This window comes from Cydia strobilella, chromosome 11 (genome assembly GCF_947568885.1).
Source record: "Cydia strobilella chromosome 11, ilCydStro3.1, whole genome shotgun sequence".
Taxonomy (NCBI): Eukaryota; Metazoa; Arthropoda; class Insecta; order Lepidoptera; family Tortricidae; genus Cydia; species Cydia strobilella.
Genome location: NC_086051.1, coordinates 9,209,458 through 9,227,561, shown reverse-complemented (window position 1 = coordinate 9,227,561; position 18,104 = coordinate 9,209,458). Strand labels below are relative to the sequence as shown.

The following is an 18,104-nucleotide window of genomic DNA, read 5'->3' as shown; positions in this document are numbered from 1 at the left end:
AATAATAATACGAGCAGGATAAATAATGATAGTTTTATTAGAAAATAATAAATTGCTCTATTTAAGCTACAAATAATATAATAATCAAATAAGAAAATATTTAAATGCATAAATCTTGACACTTGAAACACAAGAAAATTTTCACAGGCCCATTTATTTTCACAGATAAAGAAGTATAACCAATTTTTTTAAGCATTACTACTACACGTTCATAAAGTACCTAAGCATCTATGTGATATACAAAATACAAAAAAGTTTATTTACAAATACAGGTAATATACAAAATAAGTATATAATATATATTGTCATTTTGTACGTAAACGTAATTTAATTTGTACTTAATTGCTATTTTAACTGGGTAAAATACAGCCAAGAAAATACAATCTTAAACTATTTATTATATCATTTAAGACATGTATAAACTTTACAATAAATATGCTTATATGCTTAATTCTAACAATTGGTTTACTTAAACTATCTGTCTATATTATATTCTTAAGAGTTTTAATAGGCCTACTTACTTACTTACTGCTGTGGTGCGACGACCCGAAGTGGATCTTGGCCTCCGAAACCAAAGACCGCCATGCTACTCTGTCCAAAGCCGCTAGGCCTAATACGCTACGCTAGGTTTAATAGGCCTAACTAAAATAAACTGCTCCTATAGTCCATTAGGACCTGTCAGTATGTTAAAACATACAAACCCCCCGAAACTGGGTCGTTTGGGAAATCAATCAAATCCTAGATACAAAAATGATATTATTTGTTTACATTATTTTAAGGTCCTAAATAGAGTAAACGATAACAAAAGTGCTTCACTTTGACTAATTAAATTAGTTTTTGCCCCACAAACACTATCATAGAGTTAGACAAAGCTAAGTTGGCGGGCAGCAATGTGTGTATTGTGTGCAAGTGTTATTTAAAAGTCATAATCTTATAGAAGTTTGACGGTAAAAATAACACTTGCACCATCTGGGCTATCAAAATCGCTGCCAACTTAGCTTGGTCTAACTCTAAATAAGAACACATTTTAATAATAAACGAATTTTGAGTATTCAGTTAGGTACTACCTTCATCATATCAAGTCATCATATAGGTTATGGTAGGTATTCCATATATGAAATTATAATCACTAGCCAGACTCTGCGTAGTGACTTCATAGGTCATATGTCATATTGAACGACTTTTATTATGGTACCATTGTCAAAATCGCAAAGAAAACTGGCTGTTTCATACATTGCGGCTGATGTGATGCCGCTGATTTCTATGGGACAGCCAAATTCTTTTTTTTTCGCGATTTCGGCATTAGTCCCATAATAAAAGTATGACCTATAAAGTCACTACGCAAAGTATGACTGAGGTCTGTTTTTTATTCCGTAGACTAAAATGACGTCTCATGTGTAAGACATGACATTTCTTAGTACCAGATGAAATGTCATTTTAGTCTACGGAATAAAAAAACAGAATATAGTGACTAAAATTTCAACCTGTATTTCGGATAAATTACTGGCGGTATTAAATTATAATTGATGTCGAGGTTTTAATAAGGGGCAATGAAGTGTTGGTAATGTTTCGTGCCGCAGGTACCTTCAGGCCATTGCTGAACATTCACAGCCAGTACTTAATCTTAAGCGTTTGTTCTGATGGATCCAGGAGGTCAAAGATGGCAGGACCGAGACATGCGAAGGTAGTGAAGATCTTATAAAGAGTATATTTCGTACATTATAGCAACAATAGCAACTGCTACCATACGGCGGTTGGCCGCGCAGTCATCTTTTGTATACCGAAGCCTCATTAATGAGGAACGTTTAATTAACTGAAGTGGCGTTTTCAAGTTTGGAAAGTATCGCCGAAGCAGGGTGCGCAGCCAACATGACAATCGTTTACGCTCCGTAGCGAATGTAGCTTAAGGGCTTATTACACTTTGCTAAATTTAGTCATACTAATTAGACTGCTTAGGATAAGAAGGACGCTCCTGATTACACTGTTCTAAATTTAGTCACAACAGTTCTAAACTTAGACACGTCCGCCCGCCGCCTTAGGCGACTGACTAAACTAAATATTATTACACCTATCCTAACTAGGATGCTAAATCATTCAGCTTGTCAGAAACTATCCTTGCTCCTAATTAGGATATCTTTACTTGCTAATCGCGATTACACTTTACTAATTTAGGATTCTAAATCGTTTAGAATCCTAAATTTAGCAGTGTATAAAGCCTTTAAGGAAGAGTGATAGACACAAAGCGTTTCGTTTTCGTAGCGTAAACGACACCTTGTTGTCACCTTGGCTAGGCACCCTGAGATATTAGCATATCAATAGTCGAGGTAAGATGTGTCAATTTAAGCCATCTACCGCGGCGAATCGCTCAACAAGTTTTGAAACGTATTTGCGAAGAATATCCTGCCGCATGCGGCCGACATCCAGCACCTCCTCATGGTTGGCTTCGTCTGCCGCGTCCTCGCAAGTCACACACTCGTTGGTCACCAGCGACAGACCGAATACTTTCATATCGCAGTGGCGGGCGATGATAACCTGAGAAAAAAAAACAAATACATTAATAATTCATAATCATTCAAAGTAAGGGCACAGTTGATCGAATTAAAAATGATTTAATTTAATAATAAACCACTGGAATTTCGCGCCTTTCATTTCGTTGTAGGTATTTATCGACCCAGCAAAGATACTTTTTACGTTATAATCTTTAACAGAAAAAAAACCGACTTCTCAAAACAGTTTGAAATGCCATATAAATTATTGGCTGGTATTTAATTGATCACCAGATATAGTATAATTAATCCATTTCGTCACGTTTTTCTAGTAGCATTTTGTTTCTATAAGGGTCGCAGTTCTAACCTAACTTAACCCACTTCTCTGATAGCAGTTCGGTTCTTTGATGACCGCAGTTCAAACCTAACCTATCCCACTTATCTAGTAGCATATAGTTTCTGTAAGGGTCGCAGTTATAAGTGTTATAACTCTCCGGGTCCTAGTTCAGGTCCAGGTCCGAAGTCCGAACCGAGTCCAGGTCCAAGTCGAAATCAAAATCGTCAAACGTGTACTATGCGTCGTTGAAGAGTTCCATTCTGATCATCATCAGCAGTTCCACTTCATCAAATGTCACTTTTTTATATCTCAATGCTTGATTTGTTGATGAAAATACTAAAATAACTATATGTATGCCTTTAACATTTGAGGACTTCCCTCGATTCCTCATGGATCCCATCATCAGAACTGCGTTTTGACAAAAACGGGACCAATATGTATGTATATACTTACAATCAATAAAAGAATTATCAAAATCGGTCCAGAAATGATGGAGATATGGAGTAACAAACATTAGAAAAAACGAATTGATAACCTCCTCCTTTTGAGATTTGGAAGTCGGTTAAAATAGTATTTTTTATGTTGTTAGCTTAATTAGTAAGCTTCCAAGATACCAAACATTTCAATAAATATTAAATAGTAAAGGACATTCTTACACAAATTGGCTAAGCCCCACAGTAAGCTCACCTCTCACAGTATTAAGGATTTGCCACACTGGATGCGTTCTGCGGTCAGCGGTCAGGTCAAACCCGCATTATGTATGAACAACATTGACAGCAACCTTTGAAGTTGAAGTTTGACCTGACCGCTGCCCGCAGAACGCATCCAGTGTGGGAAATCCTTTAGGCTCGAAAATTCAGAATGTCGGGTTATCCCAAAAATGGACTGTAATATGAATTATGATGAAATTACTTAATGGGTGGTTTTCGGAATTAGCCGACATTTTGGAGTAGTCGAAATTATCCTAATACACCTTACTAATTTTTAAGCAGTTCCATTACCTCATGTACTGTTGACATGCCTACTGTGTCGACTCCCACCATTTGCAACATCTTCAACTCTGCTACAGTTTCGAAGTTAGGTCCTCCGAGACAGGTGTACACGCCTTCGCGTACGATGTTTTCTATATTCAATTCTTTCGCTACCTGAAAGTATATTAATGGAACCTTTTAGTATATTTGGGTACTTAGGTACACTTAGCAAGTAATACACCGACTGTCCGCGCGCGAACAGGAATGTTGGGCGTAAAGGGCCCTCCGCACTCATGCGCGAATCACGGCGCGAAGCCGCGAACGCGAGTGTGGAGCCTAGTTCGCTAATCATCTTCATGACCGAGTGGTGTCATTTTGATGTACGGGCGCGGCGCACACCCTCCCACTTCCTCGACCTCCGAATGCACGGAATTGGCGCGCGGACAGTATCTGAGTAGGTATATCAGGGTTAATTGACTCCATAATTAAACTTGTATTACACTATGACCTACATAATTATTATAGATCTCTTCAATCCAAGTATGGCTAGTCATTAGAAACCACCTTACTTAGAAGCCACTATAGTAATTACTCGTACTTACTTACAATTGGCATTCGTTAGTAATTGACCTGAGTGGAGCTGATCATACATCGGAAAACAAAAAAAAACCGGCCAAGTACGAGTCGGACTCGCGTTCCAAGGGTTCCGTACATTACACAATTTAAACAATGTATCTTTTGTGTGAAATGTCTTTAAAAAACCCGTAGGGGTCGGATCAAAAACTAAGTAATTAAGTCCGACGCACGCTTGACTGCACATTTCTAATAGGTTTTCCGGTGATATATAGGTAAAGATCTATTTTGTGTATTTTTTTCAAAAAAATTTGACAAAGTAGTTTCGGTGATAAAGGGGGGAATGGTCATTTTTTGCCTTTTTTCTTGAATAACTTCTAAACTATTAACTTTAAAATTATAAAAAATATATATTTGAGATTCTCACAAAGCGCTCTTTCATTTGATATGTAACACGATATATTTTGACAAACTTTATTTTTTAATTTTCTCATTTACCCCCCAAAAGTAGCCCCCGTGTTTAAAATTAGTATGTTTACGTTACATGTCCATCTTTGGGTCACACACTTACATATGTGTACCAAATTTCAACTTAATTGGTCCAGTAGTTTCGCAGAAAATAGGCTGTGACAGACGGACAGACAGACAGACGGACAGACGCACGAGTGATCCTATAAGGGTTCCATTTTTTCCTTTTGAGGTACGGAACCCTAAAAACCGGCCAAGTGCGAGTCGGACTCGCGCACCGAGGGTTCCGTACATTACATAATTTTAAAAATGTATTTTTATGTGAAACGTGAGTGAAAGGTAAATTGCGGTTTACGATTTATGACGTATTAAAAAAAACCACTTACTAGATCTCGTTCAAACCAATTTTCGGTGGAAGTTTGCATTGTAATGTACATCATAGATTTTTTTCAATTTTATCATTCTCTTATTTTAGAAGTTACAGGGGGGGGGGGGTGACACATTTTACCACTTTGGAAGTGTCTCTCGCGCAAACTATTCAGTTTAGAAAATAGAAAATAATTTTTGAAGACCTATCCATAGATACATTAGATACCCCACACGTATGGGTTTGATGAAAAAAAAGTTTTGAGTTTCAGTTCCAAGTATGGGGAACCCCAAAAATTTATTGTTTTTTTCTATTTTTGTGTGAAAATCTTAATGCGGTTCACAGAATACATCTACTTACCAAGTTTCAACAGTATTGTTCTTATAGTTTCAGAGAAAAGAGGCTGTGACATACGGACGGACAGACAGACAGACATGACGAATCTATAAGGGTTCCGTTTTTTGCCATTTGGCTACGGAACCCTAAAAATACCCGAACGATACTGGAACCCCGGGATGAATGTCTGTTTTTTATGATATAGGAGCAATCGAGCAGACGAATCGCCTGATGGTAAGCGATTACCGTCGCCCACGGACACCCGCAACATCAGAGGGGTTGTAAGTGCGTTGCCGGCATTTAAGATGGGAGTACGCTCTTTTATTTAAGGTTGGAAGTTCGTATCGGCCCGGAAACACCGCAGGCGACAGTTTTTTTTCAGAGTGTATATAGAGAGCTGTGCGAGGCAGATGTGCTTGCGACATACATCGTCTAAAATTGGTCCCAACGTAGTTGTCGAAAATAAAATAAAAACAGAAATCAAATACAGAAAAAGAAAAATGTAAACACTAAATCTGTGTAATAACCCATACATCATCTACAGTTTCCCAATAAGTAGTAAACGACATTAATTATTCCAGGAATCGTAACTAGTAACAACACTAACAACTGGTAAATATGGTTGTTGTGTACATACATGAGTATGGAATGCGTGGAATAGACAAGAATTTCGTTCTAAAGTTAATGTCGTCCCATCAATGGTCATGGTCCTTATCTTAGTTCCAGAATGTTTTATCATTCATTGTTAGCCGATAACTGTGCTTATATTCTTGTGGTCTAATCTATACTAAAGCATCGTAGAGATAAGCTGTTTTGTTATGTAAGTGTGCCAGATGCAATAACCCTCGATAACCTCGAACTTACTCGGAGCAGTTTACGGTTGCATCAACATCAACGACGATGGAATCATTTTTATCCGTGCCGGAGGGCCGTGTATTGATTGTACTTAAGTACTAGATTTTTTATTTTACTTATCACAAAGTACACAACAAATTTCTTGCAATTATATTCCTCGCCAAACTGCGATTGCAGTTTGTTGGCGAACTAAAAAAATATGAAATTACTAAGAAAAAATCGTGAATTCGCGTTTGACAGTAGACGTAGATGGCGTCGTGCGGTGGTATATTACCTACGGTACGTAATAGTCAACTTCTGACGACCAACGTTACCGCATAATGTACGGAGCCGTACAGCGCCGTCTACATTAGCTGTCTAAATTCAAACCATGAATTTGTCTTGTACTTTACGCATCTTATACAATCAATGAATCTTTGAAATCCGTCCATGCGTGCAACCATTTTTTTCCGCTGTTTCAGTTCAGGTTCCAATATGTTTTTTTTTCTAGGTATTTCTGCTCGGCGATAGCAAATAAGTAATTTTTTTCTTTTACTAAATTATGGTCGCGATTTATCGTTGGATAATGTACTTACTTCATTAGCTATTTTCCTATATTCCAAGTTGTACGCCTTGTTCATTGGAGGGAAGCGAGGTCCAAATCTCTCGTCGTTGGGTCCGTGGAGGGGATTGTTTCCAGCGAAGCCCATCATGTTGATGTGGTCCTTTACAATCATGAGGTCTCCGATTTTGTAGTTGGGGTTGAGCCCGCCAGCTGCGTTTGTAGCGATCAAAGTTTTTACTCCCAGGAGTTTCATTACGCGAATCGGTAGGCAACACTAGAATGAAAAGAAGTACCTACATATATTATTATATTATAATATTACCTACTGCGGACCGGCTCTTTTAAAATGAAGCTGACGTTCTCGCGGCATACATAACGCTCTTATAACCTAGTGTTTTTTGTTACTTAATGGGTTGATCTTTACCTGCAATCAATACAATAAACAATAAGTATAATAAACGTATGTATTAAAACTAGGTTCGTTTCCGCGTCGCCGATAAAAAATTGCGATTTCTCAGTATAATTTAAACCTAGCATAAATATGATAAGGCATCCATACGGAATTCAGCATCTATGTACTTAGTAATTTATGACAAACACCTTGTCGTCCTTGTTTAAGTATCTTCAACATCTAATAGCCCTTTATAATCTCATTTAATAATTTAATGTACAAAGATCTTCTTTACATGCATTTAATTTGGCAATTGCTTAAAAAAATCGTCTATTAGACGAGAAGATTCGCGTATGTAATCAATGCTGAAGGACAGTCCATCATTTTTGATAAACACAGCCGGCTAAAGAAAAAAATAACCAAATATGCTGACGCAACAGCCTTATCTTTTCGATAATGTTTACCCTCTCATTGTGATGCTAGTAAAAACAACTGATAACCCCGCCGCTGGGGGTCGAGCTTGCTTTGCATCAGCCGCAATATTTTCCATTCAACCTTTGAATTGATTGAATTATAAATAATCTATAGTAACAACATGTAATGAAACTACCGCTAACGTTATTGCTATAGATATTCTTTGGTGTCACTGCGGTGATTAAATTAGTCGCTTTTATGTACCTACAACACAACTATACTTCCCTACATAAATTGGAATAGATTTGTCAATAATTACCCAAGTACTTAGGTAATAATAACCGCCATATATACACGCAACTCAAAATCTAATAGAAAATTGGTTTTTGGTTAGCCAAGTTTAGGATAAGAGCCCGTATGCGTATTATATTTATTATTTACATACATCAAAATACAAGTTTCATCAGTTCATCACCCAAAGATCATCATAGCAAAGATGCAGCTTTATACCTATGTGTTTTGTTAAAGTATAATTTTACATAAAAATCTTGTATATTTGTAATTTTCCGATTAAAACTATCGCTGTTGTTGAATGGGAATGTAAAGTTGAATATAAAAATTTACTTACCATCCAAAGGGGGTAGCCTTCATAATAGTGGAATCTGCCCTGCATGGCGACCACTGGGACGCCCGATATCTTGCCGAACACCAGTCTGCCATGATGGCCCTCCACCGTGCTCACGGGGAAGTTGGGGATTTCTTCATAGTCTACACTGTCTGGGTCTTCTATGTGTTCTGCTAATGAGCCTGAAAATAGGAATATACAGTAGAATCCTTATATGTATAATGACATCAAAGGGAAGTGACAAACATGTCATACTAACTAAGCGGATGTCATATAAAGCATAGTGGATTAACTTCTTATTTTTGTTAATTTTCCCAAATTAAGGTCAACCAGGATAATTGCCACAGTTACTACAGCTCCTACCATATAGTGATAAAGGTTTGAACTACTTGGAGGGCAACACGTAACATAGAGGTCGTTTTACCGAATCGTATTCAAAAGTTGGCCATTTTGAAAATTAGTTTCACCCCAGACTTACACAGTGTATGCATGAGGTAAGTGAACAAAATCCGTTTACTTCCTTGTTTTTCTTTAGATATTTGGTAATATTTAAATGTGCTCAATATTAATTAACTAAGACAGTGAACCACAATTTGTATTAATAATACTTCCGTTTTGGAAAAAATCCATGTCAAATTCTTGAAGAATATTTTTTTAACTTGGCAAAATGCGTCAATAATGTTGAGGTTATTGCGTCTATGTAACGCATATCTCCCAATGTCAGTGGTCAATAGGGTGTGTCATTTTCCAAAAAAATTTAAATTTCAAATGTTACTCCTCTCAAAAGTTACAGTTAAATATAATTACGATCTGTATTCAAAATATCTACTTCAGATGTCACTTTTAGTTTAGCTCGCTCAACGGCCTTGAAGTTTTGAAAACTCCATACAAACCTAAATTTTCAAATGTGTTGCTTATTCTGATATTTTTATATGATCAAAATATACATTTATAGTAGTTTATGTGACTGCTACATAATGAAAGGCATTAAAATTCGAGTGTGGATTTATGAAACGAACGTAGTGAGTTTCATAATAGAATCACACGAGTGTTTTAATGCCTAATTATGTACAGTTACATACACTGCTTTATCTACACACATATTATAAACTTTCTATGATATATTCACTAACCTCATATTGCAGCCAACATTGGGGCATAGTTGCTCTCTGGCGGAATTCGCGGATATGAGGTGGCGTCTCCGAAATATCTTTATCGCACATTTTACACGAAACGTTTGCTAGAGTTACTTTAAAAACAACAAAACAAATTATTTTTTACTTACAAACCAATTAAAAGATAAACATAAACTGCACGTCAAATGGCGGCAAAGAAAACTTTTTCACGCATGTCAGGCATCCGTAGTTTTTTTTTAATTCAGAGACAAATTAGAGTGGGGGTCGATTGCCATATCGTTCGATACCAACTAACAAGCGAGATTTGTCAAATTTGTATGCAATTGACATTTCATTTCGAATAAAACGTCATCTCGACTGATATTAGAATAGAGGTCAAATCATATTTCTTTGTTTTTCCGAGATGTTCGAAATTTGAATAAAATAATATTATCGAAATCGATGTTATTATTTAGCAATAATAACATTTTCACAGATAAAATATTTGCTGTGACAAAACAGTTTATCTTAATGTTGGCCATTATTTACGGATTTTGAAGGCATCATAGAGGGTTTATGATATGTGTGTAGATAAAACATCTTTGAACTTATTTTTACCATAATGACTGCATTTTATGTGTAAAATTAAGAACCCAGTCAAAAGTTCGTCTATCGCTAATTCCCAATGTTTTTTATTTGAAAAATGAACGCCAGAGGGCCTGCCGCAAATCGCGAACGAAGTTTTGCCTCTTTGTCGAAAATGTGATTACGTGCGTAAGTGCGACAGAGAAACATAACGTTCCTTTGCGGTTCGCAGTAGGCACTGTATTCTAACAAAATTATATACAAATAAGTAAATAAAGGAGCTTTTTTTCACAAATTTCTATTTAATTTTGCACTTATCCCTACTAATATTATAAATACGAAAGTAAACAAATTTCCGTTCCAGGTTTTATCTGTATTTCTTTAAATTGTACCAAGGAGTCAGTGAAATTCAAAAAATTCCAAATTCAAAATTATTTATTTTTAACTAATGTTTACAAACATAGGGTGTCGAATCCTCCTTTTAAGTTAAAAAACTTGTGTTAGGAGGTATTCGCTCTTTCATACAGTTATATTCAGCGCTAAAAACAAAAACAATATAATCTTAAATACTATTCTTAACTAATTATATGTAATTAATAGCTAATTTGCAATGCTAATTAGTTATTGAGATTTTTTTGTTTTTTAATCTAGTTCTAGTTTTTTTTTACTGCATAGTTAGCTATAGCAAGATACTTATTTTACTTATTTTATAAAAGTGAGCTAAAAAATAACATAACAAAAAACCAATGTCTATGTATGGAAATACACGTACAATACTTATTCGAGCCGCACGTAAACGTATATTAACATACACATACCTACTCAAGTGATTTACCTATCCTATCTATTCTATGAGTGATTCAGTTTCATCATAGGTTTTACTTTTTAACCAGGTTGACAAACGTGCTTTGCACTCTCCATAACTTTTTGTGTAGATGTTCGTTAGCCTATTCACTTTGTTGTATAGATTAATTGATAATACATAAAATTGTCTTCGTGCAAAAGAAGTCTTAGCTATATGAGGTTGTTTAATTACCGAATATGGATTACGTTTTTTAAATAAATTTTCATCAATTTTTAATTTTTTGTGAAGCTTGAGAACACTATTTAGTATGTAAAGCTGTCGCACTGAAAGCACATCGGCATCACGGTGAACGTCGACAGTGCCGTATCTTATTTTTTTTACCCTGAAGTACCTTTAGGACAGATCGTTGCGCCCGCTCAAGTGCTATGAGTTTAGTTTTATGTATACCACCCCAAACTGGTAAACAATAAAGAATAATGGATTGTACTAGCGTTTTATATATGTATATTAATAGTTCCTTATCTGAGACATTCCTGAGATATCTGAATAACCAGTTCAGCTTTCGTATTCGATTAGCAGTTACTTCGTTTTGCTGATTCCATGAAAGTAATTGATCTAAATGGACACCCAAATATCTAGTACAGGTAACATGATTGATGTTGGGGCATGAGCAATTTTTATTTGGTTGATTAACGCAATTGTGAGCAATTAAGTTACGTTTATGCCTATCAGGTTGTGTGCTGTTTAGAATCGAGAAAGTTATGTAATTGGTTTTTTTTATATTTAATGTAAGTAGGTTGGTTGGTTTGTAACCATGTCACCTTTAAAAGACCAGCCTCAGCATGAGCATAGACTTCATCCCAGTTTTCCCCATGGAATAGCAGAGCTGTATCGTCTGCATATGAAATCACTAGCCCATTCGTAAGTTGGATGTTAGTAAAGTCGTTTAAGTAGGCCAGAAAAAGGGTTGGACCTAAGACACTGCCCTGAGGCACGCCAAACTGCGTTGATCGCTCAAATAGCTCAATAGGCTTGTCCGAAATGTATTTGCTAGACGATATTGAAAGCATCATAACATAAAGTCCCTAAAATAAAAATAAAATAACCTTATATCAGATATGGCTTAAAACTACCCTCAGATCAAATCCTTAAGGATTTGCCACACTGGATGCGGTCAGCGGTCTGGTCAAACCCGCATTATGTATGAACAACATTGACAGCAACCTTTGAAGTTGAAGTTTGACCTGACCGCTGCCCGCAGAACGCATCCAGTGTGGCAAATCCTTTAGAACAAAGTAATACGAAATTATGCACATATAACTAATAAATAACAGTTAGACCATGTAGATAAAGTCCTTATCTAAACGATGTTAAAAAAGTTCTGGATAATATTTTATTTTAGTAGACTTAGCATTCTACCATATCAGATCCGTTTATAGGGTTCCGTACCAAAAAGATACAAAAGGAACCCTTATGGTGCGACTCAGTCCGTCTGTCTGTCTGTCACATAGCTGAGTATCTCAAGAAACTACTAAAGCTATTGATTTGGAATAGATATGAACAACGCTAACCCAAACACATTGGAAGTGTAATTTTTTTATTTTGTTTTTATTAAATATGGAAAATGCTCAATATAAAGAGGGGGCAAAATTTCAAAGTCTAGTTATTATGTCGAGTGGGATATCATTTGAAAGAGCTCGAATTGAACATTACAAAACATTTTTTTTTATAGTGAAAAAAAAAATATTTATGAAGGAAATTGTAAAAAAAATACAATTTTAATTGCTTTTTGTAAAAAAACTTGCAAATTTGCTTGCTTTTTGTAAAATGTCCTAGTGCGGAAAGGTATCACTTTTTGCACACTTGATGGAACAACAGTGACCCACTTTCAGAGCATGAGAAATGAAAAATAATTTGTTTGTTGTTATAGCGGCTATAGTAAATACATAGATAGGTACTGAGAAACTGTCTACCTATAACGATTTTTGAGATAAAGGACGTTGACAGACATACGGACGGGCAGCGTGAGCTTAGTAAAAGGATTCCGTATGTCATCCTTCGGGTACAGAACCTTAAAAATTACCCCGACGTGAACATGGACACCCTTCGACTCAAAATGCAAACGCAGCAAACTCACTCTACGGGTGGCATGATACCTATTGCTCGTACTTCAAGCGTAATAGAATCTATAAGGAAGGACGCTAAATAATCATTTATGTTTGTAAAATTTTGGTTAAATAAGAAACGTGAGTTAGGCACATTCCTACTCTAAACGTTAACTTGTTAAGATGCCCAAAGCATGCCTAAAAATGTGTCAATAAATACCCTCTTTCCAATACGCACCCAACCCAGACCCGCAGATGATCCCAATGTGAGGCCGCACCGAGGTTCTGGACAGAAGGAAGTTGGCGGTTTCCACCAGGGTCTCGTACGAATATGAGCTGAAACCAAGCATACACGACTCTTTAACTGTCTATTTACAGTATAGGTATGGGTACAGTAAGGAACAGTCATAATCTACAATACCTAAAAGATATATTACACGCCATAGAAAATTCAAGAGAATTAAGTTAGTCTTCACCTGAGGATCAACGCAAAGATTGTATGGCAACAATGACCGCAACGAACAGAAAAAGGGATTGAAGAAGGTAACGCGTGTATTAGATTTCTACGTATAACAGGTATTTATAGGTATATATGATATTTATTTTGGCAGCCATAATCATATACGAGTCACCTTATTGTAAGAGGTCTTTGTCTATAAGTATTAGGTACATATCGTATCGGCACTACTTTAAAAAAAAACCTCGTATCTCACACTGCTACTCAAAGTAGATAGATAGGGTAGGGTAGGGGACGGGGACAAACGTTATGATTGAAACAAGTCAAATTTCTTAAAAATTACACTACCTATGCATGTGACGCAATACTCAAGCTATGCGGTCAGTCATTCTTAAATGCTGGACCAATAGTGCTCAAGCGCGCGAGTAACGCAGTAGTATGGACTAATCTTGAGGAGTCGTTCAAAAATTTCGCGGTATAAAGTGAAGGACCTGTGCTCGCATACTTTTTCGTTAATTTTTTTTACTTATGTATTTTGACTATTTGAATTCTTTTGGTGTTTTGGATGGGAATTATGGAATATTTAAACTGCCTTTAAACAGCGATGGAGTGTTGTTTGTAAAGAATATTGGTCCTTGAAGTAAAACATGTGACGTGGGGACGGTTAAAACAACGTACTTGGGGACAATTGAAACGTTAAAACGTACCCGCGTTTTTCACAAGTCTTACAAATAGTTGATTATTGATATTTAGACTTCTTGTTTTTTCAAAATAATACATGCTTTGTGAAAAAAGGGAGTGACAATGATTTTATTATGGTCATGAAACATTGTTGTAATTGAAACTTTTGATTTTTGTATGAAACACAATTATGTATTTCTACTAAAATTCCTTATCATCATATCTTGTTGTTGCATTAAAACACGTTTGATTAAGCTATATGTATAAGGTAATCACAACAAAGAAGTCTAAATGTCTTACTTTTTTTACATCCCTTTCTTTGATCAAGATCGATCTTCAGACGCAGATAAATTGTGAAATGTTTGTAATTTATTTGCGAACTTTAGTTGATCTCTTTAAATACCGTGATAGTTATTTAAAAAAGATTAAAATAACAAATTATCTTTCATTTTGCCGAATATATTAAGGTGTTTCAAACGTCCCCACATAGTGTTTCAATGTCACACCTATGGGGTCAATTGAACCACTCTTCCACATTCTCTTTAATTCACTATCATTACGTAACCGTGGGCGATAGTCTTTTCAAACACATTTTATTTAAATAATCGTAAATAATACAGGCACTTATCTACCCTTCTTACTGTAAAAATAAAATAATTACAGGCAGTTAAACATAAAGTGTTTTAAACGTCCCCGTCCTACCCTACTACATTTATCTTTTGGTTGACAGAACAAGATGCGAGTTTTTTCAAAGCAGTGCCGATATTAGATACCATATATTACACTTCATTAGTTCATTACTGAGGCAAAATCATTAGTAAATAAATTGTAAGCATAATTTAGCAATAAAGTAAGTACCTAGGAATAGAAAAACCTAGTCTTTCAAAAGTTTCAAAACAATACAAAAATTCCACCATGGCTTATTTTACAATTAAGTTACTCGTATTTCAATAAGTAGAAGCCTTTGCCATCATTACGAGTATATAACTACTACCAGGTAAAATATAGGTAGGTACTACTTAAACCATACATGTGGCGTTTCACGTTTCTGATGATCTCAATTTTCAATTTAGTATAATGTATATTGTTGTATTATAATCGTGACGTGATGTAAACCTATAACTAGGTGGTAAGCTTATTACTTGCTCCCAAATTGCCTAATATTCGACTTTATCCTGTACAACTTAGAGTTCATCTTTACTTATAGTTTAACCATTTTAATGTTCCTAGTATTGAACATGCTCTAGGTATTTCTTGTGATTATGGTCATTTTGTTGTGTTGTGTTTCCGTCCAACATAGCGAGGCTGTCCTTAACAACCTGATACGTGATTGACCAGATTCCTTTGAGGGTATTGGTACTAAATTGCCGCAAGTTTTTCTTTTGGTATTAACTCGACCAGTTTTAATATTCCTTTTGGAAATAGTAAAAGAGCATATCAAATATATGGAAATCAGTGTGATTTAAACTCTTCAGCTTTCTGTCTAAAACGAAATAATAGTAATTTTAAGGCGACGTGAATTTCCCATTTTATTACCTTGGATAATATTATGTATGAAATTTAGGAACCGATGGAAAGGATTTTTTTTCATTACTTTTCCTTTTTATTTGTCTGAGTTTGTTAGGAACCTGCACACATTTTTAGTAATTTTGTTGCATTTTTGCATTTATTTTAAGAAGGGATCTTATTGCTTGTATGCGGCACGACCGGTTTTGATCCCACGATTTAAGTTACATTAAGTAAGCTTCTGCCCACGTCTTTGTCTGCACAAAACGATGATTTTCATGCTAGAAATATTCTATGTCCTTCCCCGGGACTTAAACTGTCTACATACCAAATTTCATCTAAATCGGTTCAGCAGTAAGCGTGAAGAGGTAACAGGTAGACAGGCAGACAGAGTTACTTTCGCATTTATAATACTAATAGGGATACCCATACTCATACGAGGCAAAGTTGTTGTTTAATCGCTCGTGTATATTGATACCCGAACAAGCGAAAGATTCCAAAATTGAACCACGAGCGTAGCGAGTGGTTCGAAAAGTGGAATCTTGAGCGTTGCGCGGGTTTCAAGGCAACGAGGGTTAAACAAATTTTGCCACCGAGTGAAACACAAAAATTTTCACTAACTACGCAAGGAAAATACCAACTGTAAAACATCAAACAAAATGAAACCAAATCAAATCCAAATGAACGTTATTAAATATTAATCATCCAGAATCATCATTTAAAAGTCAATTCTATCAGCCAATATGAGCAAACAACTCAAAATGCAACTTTCTTATCAGTTTTTGAAGTACAAAGTAAGCCTCTCCGAGCTGGTGTGATGATAAAAATTAAACGGGCAAATTTACAATCAATATTTTTTCGAAGGAGCCGCAAAAATTCAAGATAATCTTTTATTTAGTAAGTCACCACAACTTGAAAGCACCATGCATGTCCTGGCCACTAGGTACTCTGCTCTAGCAAGCATAAATAGCTATAACAGCGATAGGAAAACTCATTCAATTGTTTACAGTACCTATATAAGTATTTTTGCGCAACAAATCCCAATTCCCATTAGTTTTTCAATGGCTTTACGACTGTCATGCTTAGTGAAGCAGTAAAGTGGTCGGTATTAACATGGGCATTGTCCTTAGGTACTCATAAAGTTATAATTTATTTTGATAACGTAATATGTATTTTTGAAATGGTAAAGACGATAGTATTACATACTTATACTCGTACAAGTGTTCTCCAATAAATCGAAAACATTCAAAATCGTTATTGTCTCGTTGATATGAGTGTTCTTGCGTCCAATTAACCCTAGTTGACATTATTATGAAACTAGTTTTTATCATGTTAGTACGATGTTCCAGAAGAAAAAACGAATGTTTATTTTATTATAGTTTGTATGACATCTTCATTATATTTATTTACTTAGATAACGATACGCTCAGTAAATCACAACTTTATTCATACCACCCTTGTAGAGTAGAATTGCGTAATATATATTTTTAAGAAAAACATAGATATTATTATTTATAACAGAATTCACAGAATTGTTTTACAGTAAGTATAACAAATACGCTAATCTTAAAAGTTCATAAAAAAAAAGTTTTGCAACATTTTTCAATCGTTTTCATTTGTAGGTACATTGCTAATGATATTTAAAAACTATTTATCTATTATTTAGTATTGTATGAACATTTTAGAACAACAACACAAAAAAACGTGAAACAAAACAGTATGCTGCAATTGCTAGAAACCTTTTTATTTGAAAATTTACCCGCCCATATCCGTTTTAAATTTACCCGCCCATATCCGTTTTAAATTTACCCGCCCATATCCGTTTTAAATTTACCCGCCCATATCCGTTTTAAATTTATATATGTGACCACTAGAAGTTATTAGGCAAAAATTTACTTTCAAGATAGGTACATACTTATAAGATTATTGTAGATGAACTCACAAGTAACATAAGGTTTGTATATGCGACTCACCTAGCCTTATTTCCATTGATATGTCCATTATCCGAGTTCACTTCAGGCAGGGCTTTCTTCGCAGGAACGTATTCCGCGTTGTTTAACACTTTTTCATTAACTGGAGCCATGTTTACGTCTAGATATGTTTAGAACTTTAGAGATTAGATCGAGCAGTTCTGTAGCGTTTGATGTCCGAGCATGCAATGCGGGGACCGTGTGGTCTCTCGGTTAGTTTTATATCTCGATATGACGGACCCAGGGATGATACTACTCGGCGAATCAACAAACGCACGTTTGTTCAGTTTGTTGATAACCGTGTAAAGTCTGATTTCTTTTATACATACTAACTATTTCTAGGGTTCAAATTAATAATAGACAAGAGGTCGTTATCGAGGAATATTATTTTGTGAATAACACTTAGATATTGTTCAGTTCCAATTGTTTCTGTGCTCATCAATGGATGAATTGCACTTGATAAACTTTAGGGGTCAATATTTCCAAACTGCCATAGACTTACTCAATTATTAT

General features: G+C 35.5%; 1 protein-coding gene across 2 annotated transcripts; it reads right to left on the bottom strand.

Moving 5' to 3' along the window:
- Positions 1 to 17: 17 nt before the first annotated feature.
- Positions 18 to 17,763, bottom strand: LOC134745497 (purine nucleoside phosphorylase-like). 2 transcript variants are annotated; one of them, XM_063679542.1, is made up of 6 exons: positions 17,595 to 17,763; positions 13,216 to 13,313; positions 8,371 to 8,549; positions 6,969 to 7,211; positions 3,825 to 3,968; positions 18 to 2,532 (listed from the first exon to the last, which is right to left on the bottom strand). In XM_063679542.1, the coding sequence occupies exons 1-6, from the start codon at positions 17,702 to 17,704 to the stop codon at positions 2,335 to 2,337; spliced, it is 972 nt and encodes a 323-aa protein (XP_063535612.1). In that variant the 5' UTR covers positions 17,705 to 17,763; the 3' UTR covers positions 18 to 2,334. The 2 variants fall into 2 exon arrangements, with proteins under 2 accessions (XP_063535612.1, XP_063535611.1); XM_063679541.1 differs by having other exon boundaries at positions 13,198 to 13,313; positions 17,595 to 17,761.
- Positions 17,764 to 18,104: the final 341 nt, after the last annotated feature.